The following is a 22,875-nucleotide window of genomic DNA, read 5'->3' as shown; positions in this document are numbered from 1 at the left end:
TGTAAATGTGCTAATGGGTCTGCATTTTGTATTTTGGTGGGTTCAACCATTGTGTCTTGCTTTGAAAAATTAGTCCCATATGTCCTGCAGTGCTTAAAAGAACAATGGAATTTTGAATGACGTTCAGTCTTTTCATGCTGGTCTTGTTTTGGAAAAGGTCTCCCCCTTTTGACCCACTAGCTCTCTTCTTTACAAGATTTAAACCTGAGAAACAGAGCATGAAGGACAGTGAGATATATCACATATACCCCAAGCAAGGGTTTTCCTGCTGACCTGTACCACTGGTGGGACAATGTTAAGCAGTCCTCCCAGGTCATGGTGGAATGAAAGGGCAATTTCCACAGTACTGCTGGTGCTTTTCTTCTCCACTCCCACCTTCAAGTGTTCCTTCTCCACCCTGGTTGTTACCCCGGCAGCTATCTTCTTGCTGAAGTTCTGACCAGAAGAGAAACCAAATTGTGAGAAAAAACAAACAGCAACAAAATAGTAGCAGCTGGCAAACATGGAGGAGTTATTTCCACAGGCTCTGAAGACAACAGCCCCCTGCAGTGAGAGCATGGTTCAGAATCATGATGAAAGGCACACTGCACAGGCTTGCTCAGCCTGCCTTTGTCTCCGAGACGGAATCTTCATGTCGTGCTAGATCCTGCAAGGTGCAACTCCCTCAGCTCCTTTGGATCCCAATGTGAGTGGAGAGAACTCAGCACCGTGAAGGACCAGGTCCCAACAGCTTGGCCGATTACAACAACGATATTACCAGTAAGTGACTGAAAAAGCAATTGCACAAAGTCCTCTGGAGCAGGGGACTTCGTTAATTTTACTAGTGTTCCTTTCCATAGAATCTGAGTTCATCACTGACAGGATTGATCTTAGCCTGGCAACACATCTGAGTGGTAGGGAAAGTACTTTGCACCTCAGTCTCTCCATTTGTATAACAGGGATTGAAGAGGTTGTGCTTTGCTTGCACAGAAAGTCTATGGCAGAGGATTGTGCTTAACCACAACAATGGGTGGAAATAACACAGGAGAAGAGGGAAAGCCCATGCTGATCAACAGCTTTGAAGGAAAGGGACATGAAGTTCAGCTCTTTAGAACAGATGTGAAAGGGAAATTGTCAAGGTTGCTTACACCAGTGTTAGATCCATCAGTAGTGCTTTGGTTTGTGAGCGCTCTCCTGACAGCAGCCTGTGTACTGCACCATCCCTCTAGGCTCTGCCTACCTGCTTCATTTTTCTGTGCAATCAGGCTACACAAATGGACAAGATTCTGCTCTTGTACAACAGACCACTAACTTAAATCCAGAATTTAACATAGTGTATTTAGTTTAAATCCAGTCCAGATTTCAGACGATTGATGTAAAGTGTGACTAAAAGCTGTGCAGAAACCCTTCTTCAATACAGCAATTCAGCACACACATATGTAGGGATCTACTCTGCCACCACTAAATGCAGCTACCTCTGGAGCGAAACATAGCATTTGATTAACAGCTCACAGGAAAAATCTACAATTGTTTCACATGGTTCTGCCTGAGACTGAACTAATCACTCTTCTTACCTGGTAATAGCAGGCACCTTCTACAGTAAAAGGGATCCCGTGTTTCTTTAGCTTTGTGATGTTGTGCTTCAAACTTGCAGTTAGTTGGGATTTAGGAGATTCTAAGGACAGTCTCTCAACTCCAAATGCAGCAGCAATCCTTTCACTGCTACTCTGTAAGGCTATAGTAACAGTGTGGTTGGCAATGACATGGTCATACATGGCAGTGATAGTGCCATCCATAGGAAATCCTGTTGACAGATAGAGCCAAATCAGAACAAATGATGCACAATGCTGCAAAGAAGCATTCAAGGAATTTTCAGTACCATTGAGTGCCAATTATCTATAAAATTTTATAAACAGAAAAATTGATCATTTCTATCACTTTTCAAAATAATAGCCTAGCTTTTTCTAACATTACTATAGATCAGTGAGATGCCCCTCTGCCATGTACATTGTCCAAACTGGACAGTCTCTACGTAAAAGAATAAATGGACACAAATCAGACATCAAGAATTATAACATTCAAAAACCAGTCAGAGAACACTTCAATCTCTCTGGTCACTTGTTTACCGCCTAAAAGTGGCAATTCTTCAACAAAAAAACTTCAAAAACAGACTCCAATGAGAGACTGCTGAATTGGAATTAATTTGCAAACTGGATACAATTATCCTATGCTTGAATAAAGACTGGGAGTGGATGGGTCATTACACAAAGTAAAACTATTTCCCCATGTTTATTCCCCCCCACCCCCTCCACTGTTCCTCAGACGTTCTTGTCAACTGCTGGAAATGACCCATCTTGATTATCACTACAGAAGGTTCCCCCCACACACACACACTCTCCTGCTGGTAATAGCTCACCTTACCTGATCACTCTTCTTACAGTAAAAAGAAAAGGAGTACTTGTGGTACCTTAGAGACTAACAAATTTATTTGAGCATAAGCTTTCATGAGCTACAGCTCACTTCATCGGATGCATTCAGTGGAAAATACAGTGGGGAGATTTATATACACAGAGAACATGAAACAATGGGTGTTATCATACACACTGTAAGGAGAGTGATCACTTAAGATGAGCTAATACCACAAGGAGAGCGGGGGGTGCGGGTAGGGAAAGGCAGCCCCCCAACCTGAAGCAAATACTCACCAGCAACCACACACCACACAACAAAAACACTAACCCAGGAACTTATCCTTGCAACAAAGCCCGTTGCCAACTGTGCCCACATATCTATTCAGGGGACACCATCACAGGGCCTAATAACATCAGCCACACTATCAGAGGCTCATTCACCTGCACATCTACCAATGTGATATAGGCCATCATGTGCCAGCAATGCCCCTCTGCCATGTAAATTGGTCAAACCGGACAGTCTCTATGTAAAAGAATAAATGGACACAAATCAGATGTCAAGAATTATAACATTCATAAACCAGTCGGAGAACACTTCAATCTCTCTGGTCACTCGATTACAGACCTAAAAGTTGCAATATTACAACAAAAGGACTTCAAAAACAGACTCCAACGAGAGACTGCTGAATTGGAATTAATTTGCAAACTGGATACAATTAACTTAGGCTTGAATAGAGACTGGGAGTGGATGGGTCATTACACAAAGTAAAACTATTTCCTCATGTTTATTCCCCCCCCCCCACTGTTCCTCAGACGTTCTTGTCAACTGCTGGAAATGGCCCCCACCTTGATTATCACTACAAAAGGTTTTATTCCCCCCCACCACCCTCCTGCTGGTATTAGCTCATCTGAAGTGATCACTCTCCTTACAGTGTGTATGATAACACCCATTGTTTCATGTTCTCTGTGTATATAAATCTCCCTACTGTATTTTCCACTGAATGCATCCAATGAAATGAGCTGTAGCTCATGAAAGCTTATGCTCAAATAAATTTGTTAGTCTCTAAGGTGCCACAGACTAACACAGCTGCTACTCTGAAAGTTTCTACTATGTATTCCTAATATGGACTGATGGGAATGAAACCCCGTATAGTGTTACAGGATTAACAAGGGTAAATTTAAAGACATTACTTGGATTTTGAATGTATTTTTGGAAACCAAGGGATCATCTTTCCTAAATAAAGGGATGAATGATTCTTAACTCTCCTGTTCTTTATAGTCTTTGAGAATCTATACCTGGGGCCTTGGTGGGACATTCAAAAGAATTCTGCATGATAGGAGTATGTTGTGTGTAGCTCCACCATACTGCTATTAGAAATTTTCAAAAAACAAAAACAAAACAACCAAGCCATACTATTCAAGAGCAGAGGGCTAGGTGCATTCAGTCAGCAGGGAGCTATCAAAACCTACATACCAGAAAAGGCTAAAACATTTGTTTTCACTCAGCAAATGGATGCTTATTCCTATTCCACAAGGTGGTTCATTCAAAGACAATTGGAGTTTTACAAGAAATAATTCTGACTTGTCCCAAGGGAAAACATGTACAAAAATGTGGCTTAGAGCAATGGATGGACATGCATTAAGCAGGGATATATAGAAGAGTTTAAATGGCTCTAATAGGTCTTGCACCCATTCTGTTGCATTTTCTTAAGAATATCAATAAGAAGGTTGCTGAAGTTAAGGAGATGGGGCAAATTTGGCCCTGGAGTAAGTGCAACCCCACTGACTCTAGATTGTATGAGCTTGCACTCACTTACACTGAGCTTAAATTCACGTTTACCATGTTTTGTTACACACCAATTTGATTGAGGCGTAGTTTTTCATACCTGCATTTTTTAAAGAGTTGATGTTATGTATGAGAGTCCCAGTGATTCCTCTGTGTTCCTGACTCATGACGTTGGAAACATCTATATAGAGAGCTTGCTCATCCACCTGGAAACTAGCTAGACCCCTTTTGATCCCTTTATTGAGCTCCAGGTGTCCTTTTAACTTTGCTTCCATTGGGATTGCCTGGCTGCTGTTCTGAGTCAATGTGAAAGTGATATTGTGCAGGGTGATATTCCCAAATACATTTCTGTTCCTGAGATTCAGCCCATACAGTGCCTTGTTGATCATCACACTAATGTTACCTGTAAGGGTCAGAAACAATAATTGCACAGAGCCCTTTGGGTTGGGAAACTGACACAAGAGGAGAAAAAATAATCAGATTTGTCAAACATGAACAGTAACCCTTTAATTTAATATAGACAGGAATTAAATGCATTTCCATTAGCTGTCTTAAATTATTTAGCTCATTCCAGTTAGGGAATCTGCTTACTGAAAGAGAGAGACAGCAATTAGTCAGCTAGTGGAAATACCTTTTGATGAGAGCACATTACATTATAATAGTATTTCTGAGGCAATTGCTATTCGCATTAGGTTTCTTCTTAAAAAGTTGCGTGATATTTAAGAGCCAAACTGTGCTTTTCAAGGCCCTGGACTGAGTAAGATGCACCATCCAGGGAAACTTGGCAAGGGATTGTGACACTGGAAGCACACGGTGCCCCAGAGGCACATTGTTCTACGCCAGTGCATGGTGTGGGATGGGACAGCCCCCATGTGCACAGTCCCTCCCGGAGCTCTGCAGCGCACGTGTCAGCAACTCCTCCATTGCACTCCACAGACCCAGCCCAGAAAGGGACGGAGCTATGGGCCAGCATCCCCCTGTATTTTCTGTAGAGATGGTTGGGAAATGTTATTGCTCCAGGGGAACAATGGCAATGAAGAAAAACTTGTTTCGTTTTCCCCAAATTTTCTTCAAAATGTTTTGGGGTTTTGTCAAAAAATGAAACCTTGAAAACCCCAAAATTTCATTTTAAGCCTGAAAGAGTTTAAAATGTTTTCCAATGAAAACATGTACATTTTCAGTCAAAATAGAAACATTTTAATGAATTTTGTTTATTGCCAATTTCCACTAAAAAAACCCAATTTTGATCTTTACCCAGTGGACAGCTGTTCACAAGAAACCACCATTATAAATACTAAATTTATACTTTCTGTTCTCGGCTCCTAGTAGGTTTTAAATGCACCAAGACACCACAGTGGAGGATGTCTTATACTCGAATAATAATAAATCTCCTTTGGTAGCTGCATTCTTAACTATCCTCTTTCAGCAAAGCACATAGTGAGGAAGTACCTTCATGAATGTTGTTCTTGCGTTTCAGAGATCCATTCAGAGAAAAGAGCTGTGGTATGACCTTCAAGCCTCCAATGTTGTGTTGGACTTTCCCATTCAGGGACAGGACAAGACCAACTTTCTGCTCCATCGCTCCCACAAAATCTAGATGAAGCCTGTTCTCATTTAGCTTCAGCTCAGAAGATAATAGAAGTCTAAGAGGGAAAGAAACAAACACAAGTAGCTTGCGCACCATTATCAATAAAGATTTGTTATCAGTGTTCAATATTTAACGTCACTCTATCTCCGTTAATGTAGGGCAAAACTAACCCTCCATTTTGCAAAATGACTGTCTAGTGTATATTCTGCGCTTATGCTAGACAAGTGTAGAACATGGAAAAAGAAATCCATGAAACAGGTCAGAGAACAATTTTTTCTTCACTTAAATTTTGGTGACCATAAACACACCAAACATAAGCAAACTTCCTTCTTATTATTTTCATTTGCTTAGAGCAGATTTCACTGCTTCTCACTAGAAAAAAGAATTCTAGAGGTTACCCTCAACAGGTCAAATTTTAAACAAGACTTCAAGGCTGCTCCTATTTATGTACACGCATATCTGTGTGGGCAATAGAGCCTGTTTGGCATCCCGCTATTGGTTGACTGCTCACCACACCCCTCCCCAATGCACAAGAGACTCTTTGTCCGAAAATGAACACACAAGCTCAAACTGGGACCCAATGTACTCAAAGAACTTTTAAAATCTACTGTGGAGTAAATTTTAAAATCTCGTAAAACTAGGTAATTATACCAGCATGGCCTAGTGGATAAAGAGAAAAAGGACTTGCCGTGCGTGATTCAGAGTGCCCAGGCACACGCACATCCTGCGTTGGAGCACCCATGAGAACATATACTCAAAGTAGTAATTTCGCAACATTTTCCTCCCCTGCCCCAATGAAATTTTGCACAAAATACTTGGATTTTTGTAAAAATTTAAAGCCTCTTTCAGTGGATAATTTTCCATTTGAGAGGTTTGAAAAAAGAAACTGCTGGAGGAGTGAGAGGTGGTGCTGGAGCCGGTGCCCATTAAAACAGTATTTCTCAACCTTTTTGATAGCAGGGACTGTCTTGCCACCTTCTTAAATCGTGTCAGGGAGATCTCAGCAACCGGCAGCGGTCCATGGACCAGTTCTTGAGAAACACTGCTCTAAAAGAGACCTGGCCTAACGGATTAAATCTAGGGCTTGGAGTTAGACAAGCTAGAGTGCTAATTCCACATCTGCCCCGAAGGTCCTTCACAGAACTTTTCAGATTATTGGTTAATCATGATGCCTCTCACTATCCCCTTAGCGTAGCTGGTAAATATCCATTCTGCTTCATCTGACAGAGGACAAAAAATGAGAAACAACTGATAACCTAACATGAAGAATTAATTTACTCACAGGGAATCTCTCCTGTTCTCTCCATTATCTATGAACAATGATCTAAGAAAGCAACCAGTAGAGAGAGGGTTAGAAGATTGTTTTAGTGTTTCAAAAAATTAAAAAGCAAAATACTCGAGTAGCTAGGAGAGTGCATGGAACATTGCCCCCTCAATGGCTTTCTGCCCATGTCAGAATGCAAACTGCCCTGCTTAAAAGAGAGAGCTCAGACTGATCAGGGAAGACACTTCAGAACTCCTGTTAAGGAAGGTTATTACTATACTGTTTTCTTTACCTTGATGGAGATACTTTGCCCATTAGCTGCAGCTGTACAGACTCTGGTTCTGTCAAAATTGCCTGATGCAGGAGAGCACTCACTCCAATAATCCTGCTGTTCTTTCTGGTCTCCTTGCTCATATCAACCTCCAGCAGCACTAGATCCTTTCCACTGGAATGAAGGTAAAGTGATCCATTGAGACTGTTCTCACCATAACTCTTAACAGCTGCATGGGCCTACACACAGGGGAAAATGAAAATAAGACATCTGTTGCATTAGGAAACTCAGATGACACATGACAAAACAATGCGATGTCACATTCAGCAACCCTACTGCTTAGAGCAATGTACAGGATGAGGGTCTCCAAAATCCCTTGTTAAAATCTGACAAACAGTACTAAAAGGAAGGCTGGAGTGATTTCCCTGTCTCTGATGAAGTCATCCTCTCTGGACACTGCTAAATCATTATCCGCGGAGCTCAGAAAAAAATACTTCAGAGCAACAATTGGTTTTGCCTTTGGCATTTACTGAATAGTTTTTTTTAATACAATTTTCCACTGAAGGATAGTACAAGATCTTCACAACCATTTCAAGTTACACAAGCTGGATACTGGGCTAGACCAGCAGTGCACTCGGGACATTTTTGAGGAACCAAATATAAATATCTCCAGTGAGGTGCACTTAATAGAAGTTTGTTTGCCAGGTGCTGTCACTTACTTCCTTGGTTATGCGAAAGCATTTTTGCTTAAATGGGAAAATGAATAGATTCCCTAACTACTCACTCCACTGTTTTAGTCATACAATCCTGGTTTGAGAGATTTATTACAGGCTAGAGGGGAGCCCCAGATCAAAATATTGGTAGCATTTCATTGGCAACAGTGAATTTAAATGACAGAAGTTAGAAGGAAGAGATCTGTTGGATCATTAAGTCCATTCCCCTGTCAGAACAGGATAAGGGTACTAGAGGAGGTAGGAGAGAATGACTTGATAAGAGATTACATATGATCTAAGCCAGGGAATTATTGCCATGTCAAAGCTTTACATACTTATGTGAACTTACTGTACATCTGCTTGCAATTAGAACAAAGCATTGTTTTTTAAAAGAAAAGTCCCCTTCCCCCATGTTCTAGGGAGTTTGGCTGCATTACTGTATTTGCATGATATGATACTAGCATATTTATTGCTTTAAGGAGAAACTTTTTCAGTGTAAGGCAGGAGAGCCTTTTGGCAAGATAAGCACATGCACTGCTTTGGAATTACCATATGGCCAGTGGTGAGCTGGAGCCGGTTTGCACCGGATCGCTAAAACCGGTTGTTAAATTTAGAAGCCCTTTTAGAACCGGTTGTTCCGCGAGGGACACCCAGTTCTAAAAGGGCTTCTAAATTTAACCAGCCAAAAGTGGCACCTTAGGTGCCGACTACATGGGTGCTCCAGCCCTGGAGCACCCCAGGGGAAAATTTGGTGGGTGCCGAGCACCCACCGGCACCTCCCCGCCCCACCCCCAGCCCCATCTCACCTCCTCTCCGCCTCTGGCTCCTCCCCTGAACGCGCCGCCCCGCTCTGCTTCTCCACCCCCCCAGGCTTTCCGCAAATCAGCTGTTTGTGTGGGAAGCTGGGGCAGGCTGAGAAGCAGGCGGCGACTTCCCGCTCAGGCCCAGGGGGGCGGAGGTGAGCCGGGGGGGTGGGAGAGGGGTGGGCATGAGGAGGGCCGCCTGCGCCGCAGCAGGTAACCTGGTGGGGGAGGCGTGCAGGGGAACCGCTCCCCGCCCCAGCTTACCTCCGCCACCCTCGGCCTGAGCGGGAAGCCGCCGCCTGCTTCTCAGCCCTCCCAGGCTTCCCGCCGAACAGCTGATTCGCGGGAAGCTAGGGGAGGAGGCGGAGAAGCAGAGTGGGGCAGTGCGTTCAGCGGAGGAGGTGGAGCAGAGGTGAGGTGTTATGGGGCCGGGTGCAGGGTGGGGAGCTGCTGGTGGGTGCTCTGCACCCACAAAATTTTCTCCGTGGGTGCTCCAGCCCCGGAGCACCCAGGGAGTCGGCGCCTAAGGCGCCACTTTTGATGTGATCAGTGTGGGAGCGGCCTCTCCCCCTGCTCCCCCCCTAGCTACGCTCCTCCACCCCTAGGAGCCAGAGGGACCTGCCAGATGCTTCCTGGGAGCTGCCGCAGATAAGCACCTCTGGGACTCACCACCTCGCCCCTCAGTAGGTCCCTCTGGCTCTTAGGGGTGGGGTGGGCACCCACTACGGTGGCCCACAAGACCCTCCTGCCCGGTTCTGGGGGCAGTCAGGGGACAGGGGAGGGATGTGGATGGGGCAGAGGTCCTGGGGGGGCATCAAGGGCATGGATGGGGCAGGAGTCCCGGGGGGCGGTGGTGGGCAACGACCCTCTCGTGGGGTGAGGAGGGAACCCGTTGTTAAGATTTTGGCAGCTCATCACTGCATATGCCATACACTGGCTAATCAGACTGGATGCAAGTGATTGGCCACATCTCACTCTGGAATGTGTAATAGGAGGAGGAGAATTTTCTGTCCTCAGTTGTGGTGATTAAAACTGGCTTTCCTGAGCAATCACCAGCAAGGGCCTCCCCTTTCCATTGTGTATCACTCCTCAAAGACCCTGTGCTGCAGCCAACCATGCCAAGGTCAGCTGCACCCAGATCCCTCCGCAGCCTGTTCACAGTGCTCTGTCAAGCAGCAGTAACCCCAGAGCAAACTGACACAGATTCCCCACATAGATGCCTGAGCTCTCCCAGCTCCTGGTAGTATGGGAGACAAAGGCTAGAATTTGTGGCCTCAGCTCAGATGGTCAAAATACTACTACTAAACTGCACAACCAATCTTAATACAGATTAAGTGGGGTGTGGGCTACTGATACAAATGTCCTGGAAATGGAGTGACTGATACTGTACATTCTACAGCTGACTCCAGTGACTAAGTTACCACCACATGGGTTTTGTGTTTGGTTTGCTGAACTAATAATAAAACTAGTGGCACCTTAGAGACTAACCAATTTATTTGAGCATAAGCTTTCGTGAGCTACAGCTCACTTCATCGGATGTATCCGATGGTTAGTCTCTAAGGTGCCACTAGTACTCCTTTTCTTTTTGTGAATACAGACTAACACGGCTGCTACTCTGAAATAATAAAACTAAAAATAGTCAAAGAAGGAGAATGAAAAGAGAGAGAAAGAAAAAACATACCCCAATTAAAATTTCAGTTAAAATTAGTCTGTACCTGAAAGCTTTGGGGGAATTTTGACTGATATGGATGAGTAAACCGGGAAGAAAATCCAAAGTGAGCATTTGATCCATTTAGCTGAGCAATGAACTGTTGGCACAAGAGAAGTTACACAGCTGAAATGAAGAATTATGGTGAAATTCCAGCATAATTTAACTTGAGTTTCAGGATAATTTACTCCAAAGCTTTCTGAATTTTAGCCAAATCCTGCCCTCTGTGCATGTGTACACAGAGACACACTTTTCAACACCTATTTAGGGATATGTCTACACTGCAGAGTTAAATCAAGCTTTTACTCTGGGATTGCCTGTAACTCCCTTCCCATCCACATGAAAACCCTTCTCACTGAAGTTTGATGCTTTTACCCCCAGCCAGGTCAGCTAACATGGGTTTTAGGCTAGAGCTTGGATGCTGATTTCACTTGGACACAGTAAATTGGGTAGAGCTTGCAGTGTTGCGGTTCACACCTGGGCAAGGCTAACCCAGGTGCTGATCACCTGCGTACACTCTGTAGTGAAGACATTCACTTAGGGGGAGGGAACCTCCCAGCCGAGGTCAAGAGACTCGGGCTAGTGAGGCTTGCACTAGTATTCTAAAAATGACTGCATTGACAGTGCTTTGAAGATGCGTCTCAGGCTTGAGCTCAGGCTCTGAAGAGCTTTGTGTGGCTCAAAAGCTCGTCTCTCTCGCCAACTGAAGTTGGTCCAATAAAAGATATTATCTCACACACTTTGACTCGCTAAGATCTGGGACCGGCATGGCTAGAACGACACTTTTCTTACCATGGGTCCATCTCCTAGTTCTGAGGAAAATATCTACCTTCCTGGCATTGATACTTTCAACTAGCAAATCTTTTCTGGGAGCATTTTATGTTTAGTATGTTGCTAAACACTTGGAAGGTTCTGGAGTTTAGGCATCAGAGGTATTTTATTTGAGGATAAATTCCTCATAGCAATTCTATAAACTTTCCAAAGTTTGCGATCTCCAAAATAAAAACAAATTCCAACTGTGCACAGCAGTCAAGCCACAATCTAATCACAGAAACCTAACTAGGTGCTCTAGGTTTCTCCCTCTCCACAACAAGAGTCATCTGATTCCCCAAGAACTTCATGGCCTTATGAATGTTGTGCTCCCCTCCCTGAATGCTGTTCCCCAGGAATTTATGATACAAAGTTAAATCAAACTATAGAAGCTTTTCAGAGAATTAAATTCACTCCTATGGAAAGAGCCAACACAAGACCTTGAGGTCTTGAGCAACACACTGTTTTTATGCTTGCCTTTCGCAAGAGTGAATTAATAAGCAGGTACATCACAATAACTCCAGTTCATGCAATGGAATCACAATAAATAGGAACCTGACCTGTGAAGAATCATTTCTGTTGATGGTGGCTTTTATATTCACACCATAGTCAAAGATTTCCCATTTGGATTGCACAGAAAAGAGCTCTCCATTCAGGGCCAGTGCTTGTGGAAACTTGAGCTGTTCAGTAAAACACAATTTGTGCATAATGGCTATTTCTATACAAGTTAACTTTCATCATTTTCTATCCATACTTTTGTGTGTGTGTATATATAAACCTTTTACTTAATACATACAATGACCCCTTCCCAGGCTGAAAAAACCTCCTAATTATTACAATTAAAAAATCCACATGATCAGTATATTTTAGCTCCCCACAGACAGATTATTAATTACTATTATTAATTATCTGTATTGTGGTAGCACCTAGGAGCCCCCGTCATGGACCAGAATCCCATTGTGCTATGTCCTATGTAAACACAGAAAAAAATGAATGTTAACTAAAACTCCCCAAACCAAAGGAATGTTAAAGAAAAACAATGGAATGCACATTGAGAGCTTATTGAATGGCAGAAGGGAAGAGACTCAAAGAAAGGGGAAACTGTATCTTGATGGGGAGGAAATAATTGTTCATAGTAAGTACAGAAGGTGTCAATGTCAGTGCAAATACCTGGAACGAGTGAGTCATGTTCATGTGTAAGAGATGTCTGAAATCCATCTCACTGGATTTGTTCTGGTACTTGCCCAGAAACCTGACAGCATCTTTCTCATTGACTTTCAGAATAGCTTCAATCTCATGCTTTGCCTGTGTGTTGAGATTTAAGTTGTTAGAATTAGCAAACCAAGCAGAATATTAGCCTGACCTATTATGAAATGTGAGTGATATCCTGTTAGTAGGGAGCTGTTGCATTATGACTCTGAAGGAACTTGCTGAGCAGTGTAAGAAAAATAAATTAATTTTGGTAATAAAGGTAAAATGACTTGCCCAAGGCCAGGATTTGAACTTACAACCTCCAGCTTCCCAATGCACATTCTTAATAGTAAATAATAATAATAATACTTAACATTAATTTACACAAAATATACTTGTTCCTCTAACACAGAAGAGACGCCTCTTTGTACTTCAGCTTCCCTGCCTACGTTCTGGTAGCTGCTGTGAGCAAATTTTCAAAACCAATCAAACTTTTAACTAAATTGGTAGACCTTCAGTTATACAGACATGTTGTGGAGCCTTTCTCATGGATTAAACTTAACATAAAGTTTACTTACACTTTGGTGACATCGGGTTAAGGCACATATTTCTACATTTTTGGGGAAAATCTTGCTGTTATAAGGATGAGCTAAGCCAGCACAAATCTAAAAAAATGAGGAACAAAAGCCAGAGATGTGAGTTCTATAGAGTAACCTGTTTATTTTCTGACTATGTCACTATCTGAAGTTACAGGCAAATTCTCACATCAGGTATCACTCACATAGGGATGTTCAGCTTGGTAGCCAAGTGTAAAGGTTTGAACTGATTCATCCAGCCCATTTATCAAAATTTTAGTTTCCAAGAAGTAGTGTTTTTGCTTTTTGTCTACAGTAAATGTCTCCTGGAGAAGGAAGCTCTGGGGAATGGGCAGTTTAAATGGATGTCTGGGACAAAACAAAGAAGTAAAGATTTTAAGGAAAAACCACAGAGGAAAAAAAAAAACAGTTTCTTTCTTCAGCTGAAACTCCTAGACATTCAATTGCAAACACCTCTAGTGTCAATTACTGAAACAAAGCAAGCCTACATGGAAGGTTGAAAAATTACAGGGGTAGAGGAAGGATGAAGAAGGGAAAAGAAATGTTTGATAATGGTACCTGTCTGAATGTGCTAGAATGACACATACTGTTAGAGTTCCATACTAGTTCAGAATGCAAGCTTTTGGAGGCGGGAACTGTCTTTTTTTGTTTTGTATTTGTTCAGAACCTAGCACACTGGGCTCCTGGTCCATGACCAGGGCTTCCAGGTGTATGGGAATACAAAGAATAAATAATAATACATAATAATAGTGTTACATGTTAGCCAGCATTTCTGATGGAAAATTCCTACCCTATACCACACAACATATCCAACATCTTCTAGCATTTAAAGTAACTGAAATGATGTTGGATTCTATGGGTGTATGAAGGACAGGTGCAGAGCACCTGAATCAGTGCCTCATGTATCACCCACACAGGGACTTTATGTATCTTGCAGCCAATGCGTGTGACCATCAAAGCCGCCAGGAAGATATGGATGCACAATTCCCATTAATTTCTAATGGGAACTGACCCTCCCTTGTCCTTCAGGCAACTTTGAAAATCTCAGCTAGCAAATACATTTTTTGTACTCTGTAGAAACAATATAACTTGCATCAAATTCAGTGAACTAATTTAGGTGTCCTAGGAAACAGATGTTCAGCTAATCCTCAGCCCAGGGCATCGTTTATTACTTAGCTGCAGCATTTTATAGACTTCTCTGAATAGAGTTAGCTGAAAGCTTAGGAAGGAGACATTCAATTTTATAACCTCACACTGGACTGAGTTCACGCACAACAGGACAGTTGACATCATTCCTCATTTTTCATTCATGTACTTTTTCCACTACTTAAACAGCCGCTTATACAAACGTTTGGCAGCTCCTAAGGGATCCTGGGTACTTGTATCTCCTTCTGACCTCCCTGGACATTGAGAATGCTCAAAAATCTCTCTGGAGATGGACAACAGCCCACAGACTTGAGCTCTGAATTTCTGTAGGGTCCCTGAAATTACATTTCAGTAATGACACATCAAGGGACAGATTCTAGAGTTGGCCAAAATCAAGAGACCATGCATTCCTTCCTAGGAGTAAATGAAACACATTTCCAAACTAAAACGACATGTTTTAGAGGAGATATATTTGACATTAAGGCAGTCATATTGTTCCCTAGGAAATGGGAGAAAAATAGGCACCTACGTGGCTCAAGGACTTAATTATAGGTGTTAGGACCTTCACCACCTGAAAGTCTGACCATCTTGTGACTTTTCTGTGGTCTTTGTGAAATGAGCTGATGCTCTCTGCAGAGTTCCTAATGAACAGATGTTCTTATCACAAAATTAGCTATTGCAATTAGCACCCTTTTTAACAGTCTCACCAGAGAATGGCTACAAAGACTTAGTCTGGCAGTGCAAGGTTAGGCATATAGGCAGAATGGGGACTTCAGTCTTGTCAAGCCCATCACCTTTCACAGGAGCGTTAAAACTCACATTAAAATTTAAGGTAAACATTCTGTGGAGATATGAAAAAAAAGTTACTATACCTGAAATGGATGGTTCCACGTTTCTGGTAGAACATCTTATCTTTCTTCAGCTCTTCTATCTGACCCTCAAGCTGCAGCACTACTGGCAGACTCTTGTGGTCTGTCCATAGAGCCCTCAAGGAGAAGTTAGTCTTTTTAGGCTGCAGTCGAAGTAGCAGGAGCATCAGGGTAGCATTGAGAGAGGAGAGTTGAGTCAGATTTGCTGGACCCATGGGTAGAGGTGGCTAGTCACAAACCACAGAGTGAACCAGGCTGCAGTGAGGTTGTTGTCTTACAGGACAAGTCCGTTCCTGCTCCCCATAAAGCCAACAACAAAGCTCACAATGGCCCAATTCTGATCTTATTTACACCAATTTGAACACTGGTATAACTCCAGTGATTTCATTGGAGCTACTCCTAATTTACACCAGTTTAAGTGACGTTAAGATCTGAACCAATGACTTCAGTAGGATCAGGCCTTAAATTACTCCATGGCTGTTATTGTTTTTCAGTGGAGATGCTCATCACATTTGTGCAGCAAAACATTGGGCAAAAAGGAGAGGTAACTGCTACGAAACATATCACCATTGTACAGCAAAGTAACCAAAGAATACCATAAAGTACAAACATTTTAATGTGTGATTTAAAAAAAAAATCAAAGTAAATTTAAAAGTATTTCTTTTATATCATAATAATACTGAAGGCAATAAGGATCAATCCTGCAAGATGCTGAGCAGCATTGACTCCATTTGAGCTCAGCTCTTCACAAGATCGGGTCTACAATAGTGATTAAATTTAGGACACTGTGTTTTGTAAAAGCAAAGCAAGCATTAAAACTCTGAATTTGCTGCCTACTGTCTATGAGTCCTAAAACTTGAATGCACAGTAGTTGCAGAATATGCATGCATTCAGTACATCACAAGTTTCCTTTTAAAAGAGCCATCAGGCTGCAACAGATTAAAACCTGTTCCTTTCTGTGAAGAGCAAAAGGAGTGACCTTTGTGGAAATACAGACATGAAGTACAAGTGCAAATTACGGGACAGGAGTTGCATTTGTATTTTCTGCCGGGACATAATGCTCATGTTTTAGATAAATTATTGTATTTTAAGGTCAGTTTCACATTTCAGTTACGCTGGTTTGATTTGTGAATGGAACAGGGCTGTTTTTTCAAAACATATGGTATCCTAAGCTGGTCAAAGTATCTTTTTAGAGTACAGGCTGTTGATTATCTGCTGTGCACTGTAGACACCAAGCAAAGTAAATATAGCTTCAAACAGCACTATTGTTTGCATATTAAAGGCTAGTTTCTTTATATCAAGCACACTGAAGTGTAGGTGGTGGTGCATGAAACTGCTGGGTGAAATGTTTCAACCAAAACTCTTTTTTTGGCAAAAAATGCAGATTTGGGTCAAAGAAAACATTTTTTGAGAATTAATGTTGATTGCCACGAATCGTTACAGTAAAAAGCCCAAACTCAAAATTCTAAAAAAGTCAAAACATTTTGTTTTGATATTTTTGAAACTAAACTTTTCCATTTGAAACCACTTCTTTTTGAAGTTACCTTTAATTTTATTTTTTAAATTAAAAAAGAAAAAAAGATCAAAATCAAAACAATGTTTGACCCAAAATGAATTTTGTTTTTTGATTCACTGAAAAATTTTGAAATTTTCATTTTTAGGTTGACTGGAAGCAATTTTTCCCCCTCTATATTTCAGAATGGCCAGAAATCCATAATTTGGAGAGCTCTTCTGTTATCCTACATGCAGGCATGGTACCTGATAGTTCAAAGTATTTAGCAATAGCGTCTGCATATATCACACACCCGCACTGAGGTCTAAGTATTTAGGTTTTCATGTTTTCTAGGAACACAGCATCCCTCAGCACCCAGTATGTGCCACTGGCCTCTAAGAGATGAGAGAAGAACTCAAACTGAAGCACACCATAAAAATGAAGGAGATATCTAGTAGTGGTGATGGATTTCTTTAGCCTGCATGAAGTGTTTTTTTTTTAAAAAAAAACAAAACAAAACTCAGTTTTACATTTCAGCATTTCTCACAATATAAAAGGATAGAAAAAGCTAGCTACTGATGTGCAAGATTGAAGTCTAATAAATGAGTGATGCTCCCCATTTGGATACACCTGCAAGATACAGTCCCAGATCCAGAAAAGTTAACATTTATATAGCCATCTTACCCCCTGCAGGTGTAAATAGTCAGCTGACAAATTAAATTCCTGCTTTGTACTCTTTATCTTAAAGCAAAGAAACTTGGCTCGCTCGCTATTCTCCAAATGAATCTCATTGCTCACAAGCTGGTTCCACACTGATACCACTTCACTGTAACTGTGCAGAACATTCCTCTCAAGGTGATTGACTGTGGATGCCTGAAAGATAAAGATAAATATTTTGGACCTGTTGAGTTACAGCAGGTAGGATCCTTTTCTCTCTGCAGTACAGCAGATAAATGAATGGAAGGAGATTCCTTGGACAGAAGTCTCCATGACAATTATAACAGCATCTATTAGAGTTAAGTTTCCAGCATTTCCATTGTAAAGACATTAATCTCACTTTCAGGAGGTTATAATTCTCACGAGGCGGTCAGTATCTATCTTTGTTCTTTTTATTTTATGTTCTGCTCAAACAAGGGAGGGATAGATGGCTGGACGTCTTCAAAGAAATTAACAAGTAAGCCAATTCTTTCTTTCCAACAATCCTCAAGTGGGACTAGACCAACAGAGATCTAATGGGGAAAGGGTGGGACTCAAAATAAAGGAACACCCTAAAGTAACCTGAATTATGGGTTTGTCCCAGCATGAAAGACATTTCAGCTGACAGCTGCTTTCTCTTAAACCCTGACCTACAGTTTTAATTCTGAATAATGTATGCTATAAAGAGGACTGACTTTTCAAATGGAAAGATCCTGATTCTGATCTCACTTGCACTTATATCAAAACATGTGCACTTACATCAAAATACATGGAGTTACTCCAGGGCAAATCTAGTGTCAGCTGTTAGTTCTGTTGTTTAATGCACAACTGAGAAGTGCTCAGATACTATGGGGTGATGATCGTGGTATTAGAACCTGTATAGACCACAGTTGTGTTAGTGAAATTAGAATCAGTCCTAGAATCAGTAGACTCGGTGTCTTTGGTTAAAATCTGTTCTGATATTAGAAGTATCGCACATCCAATGGCCCAAAAACGTTGAAGAAAGGAGGTTCATAGGCTGGATTAGTGGCAGGGTGGAACTCCATCCCCCAAATGCTTTGTGCAGGGAGGGATGATGTCACCCTCAGGAGAGATGTGCTGCATCTGCATGCACAGCTAGCATGCATCACATTTTCCAGAACTGGTTAGGAGGTATTGACTGTGCTTGCACTGCAAGGTGAGGGACAGAGATGCCTAACAAGGTGCCAGGGTGAGGATGAACAGCACATTATACAAGCCCAGGAAACAGCTGAACATATGCATTTCAAGACACTATCTGGTAGATTTACACACAAAGATCACTGCATGCTGTGTGCTGAGAATTGCTGTATAACTACTGCTATACGATACCCATCCATGCTGGGCGCTATGAAAGGAAGCAATGAGTTACTAACCCGCAGGTAGGTTGTAGTTGGTGTATAGATGTGAATTTTCCCTTCTTTTTCATTGCCTTTGTCTTTACAGAACATTTCCACCACCAGGTTCTTGATGGAAAGGGCTTTCCCAGCTGTGAGCTCCATAGAAGACAGATGAGCAGATAGCTCAGGTTGGTGTAGTTTGTGAGCTACATACAGATATAGCCATGGGGTATCCATGTTTAATGCACCTGAAAGCAAATTAACAGGTTGAAGTTAAAGCTGGTAGAATGTTAGGTCTTGTGCCACCTGACTTCTAAGCCTGCAACAAAATTGACTTAGACTGAGGCTAAAATGTGTTGGTATACTGCAGAGGTCTTTGGACTATGATCTTATGAATCATATGTGCTGCACTACCAAAGGCCCATTAATGATGGGACAAAATGTCATCTAGTGGTTACTCGGCAAGGGACCTGGATTCCACTGCATGATTTGCCACAATGTGCACAATCTTTATTCACACAGTGAGTTAGTGATTCTGGAGCCTTTATGCACATGATTAGTCCCATCAAAGCCAACGGGACTGCACATATAAAGGTAGAAGGTGAATTTTGCACAAGGTTTATAGTGAAAGCTCTTTCCACGACTCTGTCAACTATTATTGTTTATACTTAGATGTTAGGACCTTGAAATTTTATCTAAAGATTCATCAGATAATGCCATTCACAGCTTGTGATATATTCAAGTAAATCACAGATAAATATGTGCCATGTCAAATGACATTTATGACCAAACATTGCAAACCTTCAAAAGAAAACCTCAAAAAAGTATCTTGTTAGGGATCAAATTAAACTCTGGTGTAATTCAAATGAAGTCAATGGAAATACCCCTGGGTGAACTTGGTCCTTTACATCAGACTACTCGATTTGCAACAAAACGTCCATGTGCGCACACACAAGTGAGTTTGGTACAGACCGACTTTGGAAATGTAGCTCTTAAGTGCCAGTACAGAGATTGAGCCAAATACTACACAACACGTGATCTCACTGAAGTCAATGGAGTATAAGTTAGGGTAGAATTTGACCCAATTTGTTTGATCAATAAATATCAGAAAATAGATTTTTATTTTATTTATTTATTTTTTACAAACAACTAGGAAGCAGATAAATCAGTACAACCCCCACTTCCCAAGCAACTTTGGAAAGGACAGATACAGAATATAATAATAAAGGCCTAGTTCTTGTTGTCCTTACTAAAATAAAATTCCCTTGATATAAATGTGAAGTTTTAAACATTCATACACAAAGATATCGATGCACACAAACAGAAACGAATTACTATTGTTAAGTGTTTAACTTATAGCTTGATATTCAAGTCACTGTCCCCTCATATTTTTTCCTTTCTTGAACATCAATAATGTAGATCCAGTCAGTACCTGATAGGGCAAACAATTCAAAATGTGGCTCCTTTGAGAACAAATAATCCCTTAATGTATTTAATCTATATCCGGAGATATCTGCCTCTAGAAAGTATCTCACCATTAACTTACAGGAATAACTCTCTACGACTAATTCATAAAAATACTAGGAGCACCTTTGCATGACTGCTTTTTACGTCAGAGGTTGGAAATGTTTAGTGGTACCTCACCTTCCCACTTCCTAAGGTAATTTCTGGATGTATCTTTCCACTGCAGTCCTGCCACAAATGGCATGCGGTCATTGTACTGCACCTTAAAGTTGGTGCTACTTTCCGAACGGCCCTGAGAGGTACGTGAGTGCTGCAGCTGGGTTCTGTAATTGACCTGCTTTTCTGGGACTTGCATGGTAAACTGGAAAACAACAATGAATTCTGATTAAAATTGGAAGCATTTCTCATCCTCTGAACCATCAAGACCAACAGAACATTCATTTGGGTTTCAAGCAGCTCTGCTTTGCACATTTGTCATTTCATTTTATAGCTGTTCAAAGGTCCTTAGACCTGTTACAGACATTTTATGTATGGCATTTTTATATACAGTTAATTATGCATTTACAGCCTGATCCAAAGTCTACTGAAGTTGATGAAAAAACTTCCAATTGACTTTTATGGAAAAACTCCCATTGACTTCAGTTGGCTTTGGATCAGCTCCTTAGTCATTTTTAAAAAGTCATGATAATAATTTCATGTCATTTGGTGCTGGTGTCTCTGGTAAAATCTATGCTGCTAGTAGGAGGTCACTGCTAAAACAATATTGAAATATGCAGTATACTTTATGACAGTTCAGATATAGGCTACATGGAAAAGTCACCATCTATTCTAAACAAACATCAGCGTTTGTTTTCATGTGCAGCTACTGGCTGAGAAGCTTTGTAAAATCTGTGCCCCTGTAATGGCTGCCTTTGTGGTCCACAGCCAGAGGTTCTGCCGTCCTACTACACTTCGCCCCAGGAAAGGAGGCCTGCCTAGAGAGGCTGCACAGAAGCAGTGAATCAGAGCCCAGCAGGCTCAGACAGAAGGCGCTGCAAAGCATTAGCGGGTAGTTCCTGGCTGGGAGCAGAGGAGCAAGGCAGAGTACTCCTCTCTGGCCAATGGTGCTTGAGGGATAACCAAAGTTTGGTTCTGGCTGAATTTGCTTCAACTGGGAGGGAGAGGACCTGAGAACTGTAACTGTGAGATATGGGGTGAAAATAAAAGGGTCAGGTGGGAAGAGGCCCAGGGAAATAGCAGCAATAAATTGAAGTAAGTGGTATGTAGCTGCTGTTTATAAGGTCTCTGGGTTGGAATCCATAGCAGTGGGCAGGCCTGGGTTCCCCCATTGGCAAAGTGGTGTAAACCACAAGAAGGGGACAAGGCTTGTTTGGAAGCCTGAGTGAAGGGCTAAATTTAAAGGCCCCAGAGCTGAGTTTGAAGAGCCTGGTGAAGGCAGATAGATGGTTTTATTGGACTTTTGCTATTGCTGTCACAGAAGGGGTTCATTTTGAACTTTGTGACTTGGTTGGAGTGTTGAGACACAGAAGGCCTCAAGCCACTGAAGCTCTGTCAAGCAAAGCTGAGAACCTATAGGAGGCGCTAGGAGCAGGAAAAGGATTAGAGTACTGCATGCAGCAGCAGCAGGAGGCACTGAAGAGGTGAGTGTTTCTGTTACAGTCTCCCTAAGAACTAATATAGAAGTTTATATGCATAGTTTCTGTAAAGATCCATTACAAATCCAGACAGGACATGAGTAACACAGGAATTGCCATATGATCCATTATTCTATCTCTTTCAGCAGTCAATACTGTATGCTTCAAAGGAAGGCACAAACTTACCATAATGCATCTAGTTATTCTCTACTACATTACTGGGGAAACATTTTTCTGATCCCACAGTTTATGTCTGGAGGAATCAGGAGAGACAGTTTTGTAAGATAGTCTAGCTATTGTAATTCTACAAGAAGACTTCTACCTAAATACTATATGCTCTGGGTCCCTTCTTGTGTTTGATTGCTAACATTACAGATCCCACGGCAGCATCTTGTGTACAAGGTAAGCTTTATTAGGACAGGCAAATCAGTTTGCATAAGCCAACCTAAAACCTCGCAAAAACTCAAATCAAATCAAGCTTGAACCTTTTTTTGAAGTTTGAAAAAAGTCCAGCTAATGGGTTTTCTTGTTGTTTGGTTTAATTTTCACGCATCTTTGAACTTCTTGGTCTCAGATGGATCTGAACTTTCTCCTCATATCTAAATATCTGGTTCATCTAATCCACACACCGTAATTTTACCTTTAAAACACTTAATAGGCCAGGCAGACTACTCATGCCTCTACTTTAAGGGATGCTCCTTATTCAGTGTTTAGTGTCCCGCAACTCACATCAAATAATAAGATATCACATGAATGAAATACAAAGTTTTCAAATAATATTTGTGTAAGGGGTTCAGTCACTGTCACATAAAATTCTGACTTTGCTCAATGAATAACATTTGGTGAGATGGTATCCCTCAAAATAAGCATGCTTCAGAAAAATGACTATACAAACAATGGAGCCATCTCACTCAGATTATTCTTGATGTGCATTCCGTCAGTTTGCTTTAATGAAAAAAGATTGTCTACGGGGATAAAACTGTTGAGAGAGAGTGAGCTCTATTCCCTATGCTCCAAGACAATTGTTTAGTAAGTTCCATTTATTGTATGCAAGTTGTTTGCACAGGAGTAAGTGAGGGAACATTTTGAACTACAGAAA

General features: G+C 41.5%; 1 protein-coding gene across 2 annotated transcripts in view; it reads right to left on the bottom strand.

The window, feature by feature from the left end:
• The window catches only part of LOC125643552 (uncharacterized), a 151,787-nt gene that overhangs the window by 55,438 nt on the left and 73,474 nt on the right, over positions 1–22,875 (bottom strand). The window contains exons 28-42 of one of the 2 annotated variants that reach the window (XM_075132769.1): positions 20,323–20,503; positions 18,715–18,926; positions 17,309–17,497; positions 15,136–15,275; positions 13,303–13,465; positions 13,100–13,186; positions 12,501–12,635; positions 11,891–12,010; positions 10,528–10,620; positions 7,318–7,535; positions 7,044–7,085; positions 5,623–5,816; positions 4,274–4,576; positions 1,554–1,783; positions 274–435 (exon numbers count right to left, since the gene is read on the bottom strand). In XM_075132769.1, the coding sequence (XP_074988870.1) occupies positions 274–435; positions 1,554–1,783; positions 4,274–4,576; positions 5,623–5,816; positions 7,044–7,085; positions 7,318–7,535; positions 10,528–10,620; positions 11,891–12,010; positions 12,501–12,635; positions 13,100–13,186; positions 13,303–13,465; positions 15,136–15,275; positions 17,309–17,497; positions 18,715–18,926; positions 20,323–20,503 (2,469 nt within the window). The remainder of the gene's footprint in view (positions 1–273; positions 436–1,553; positions 1,784–4,273; positions 4,577–5,622; positions 5,817–7,043; positions 7,086–7,317; positions 7,536–10,527; positions 10,621–11,890; positions 12,011–12,500; positions 12,636–13,099; positions 13,187–13,302; positions 13,466–15,135; positions 15,276–17,308; positions 17,498–18,714; positions 18,927–20,322; positions 20,504–22,875) is intronic. The other variant, XM_048866354.2, reaches the window with a different exon arrangement.

This window comes from Caretta caretta, chromosome 10 (assembly GCF_965140235.1).
Source record: "Caretta caretta isolate rCarCar2 chromosome 10, rCarCar1.hap1, whole genome shotgun sequence".
Lineage (NCBI taxonomy): Eukaryota > Metazoa > Chordata > Testudines > Cheloniidae > Caretta > Caretta caretta.
The sequence above is the reverse complement of the archived record's forward strand: the minus strand, read 5'-3'. Positions and strand labels throughout refer to the sequence as shown.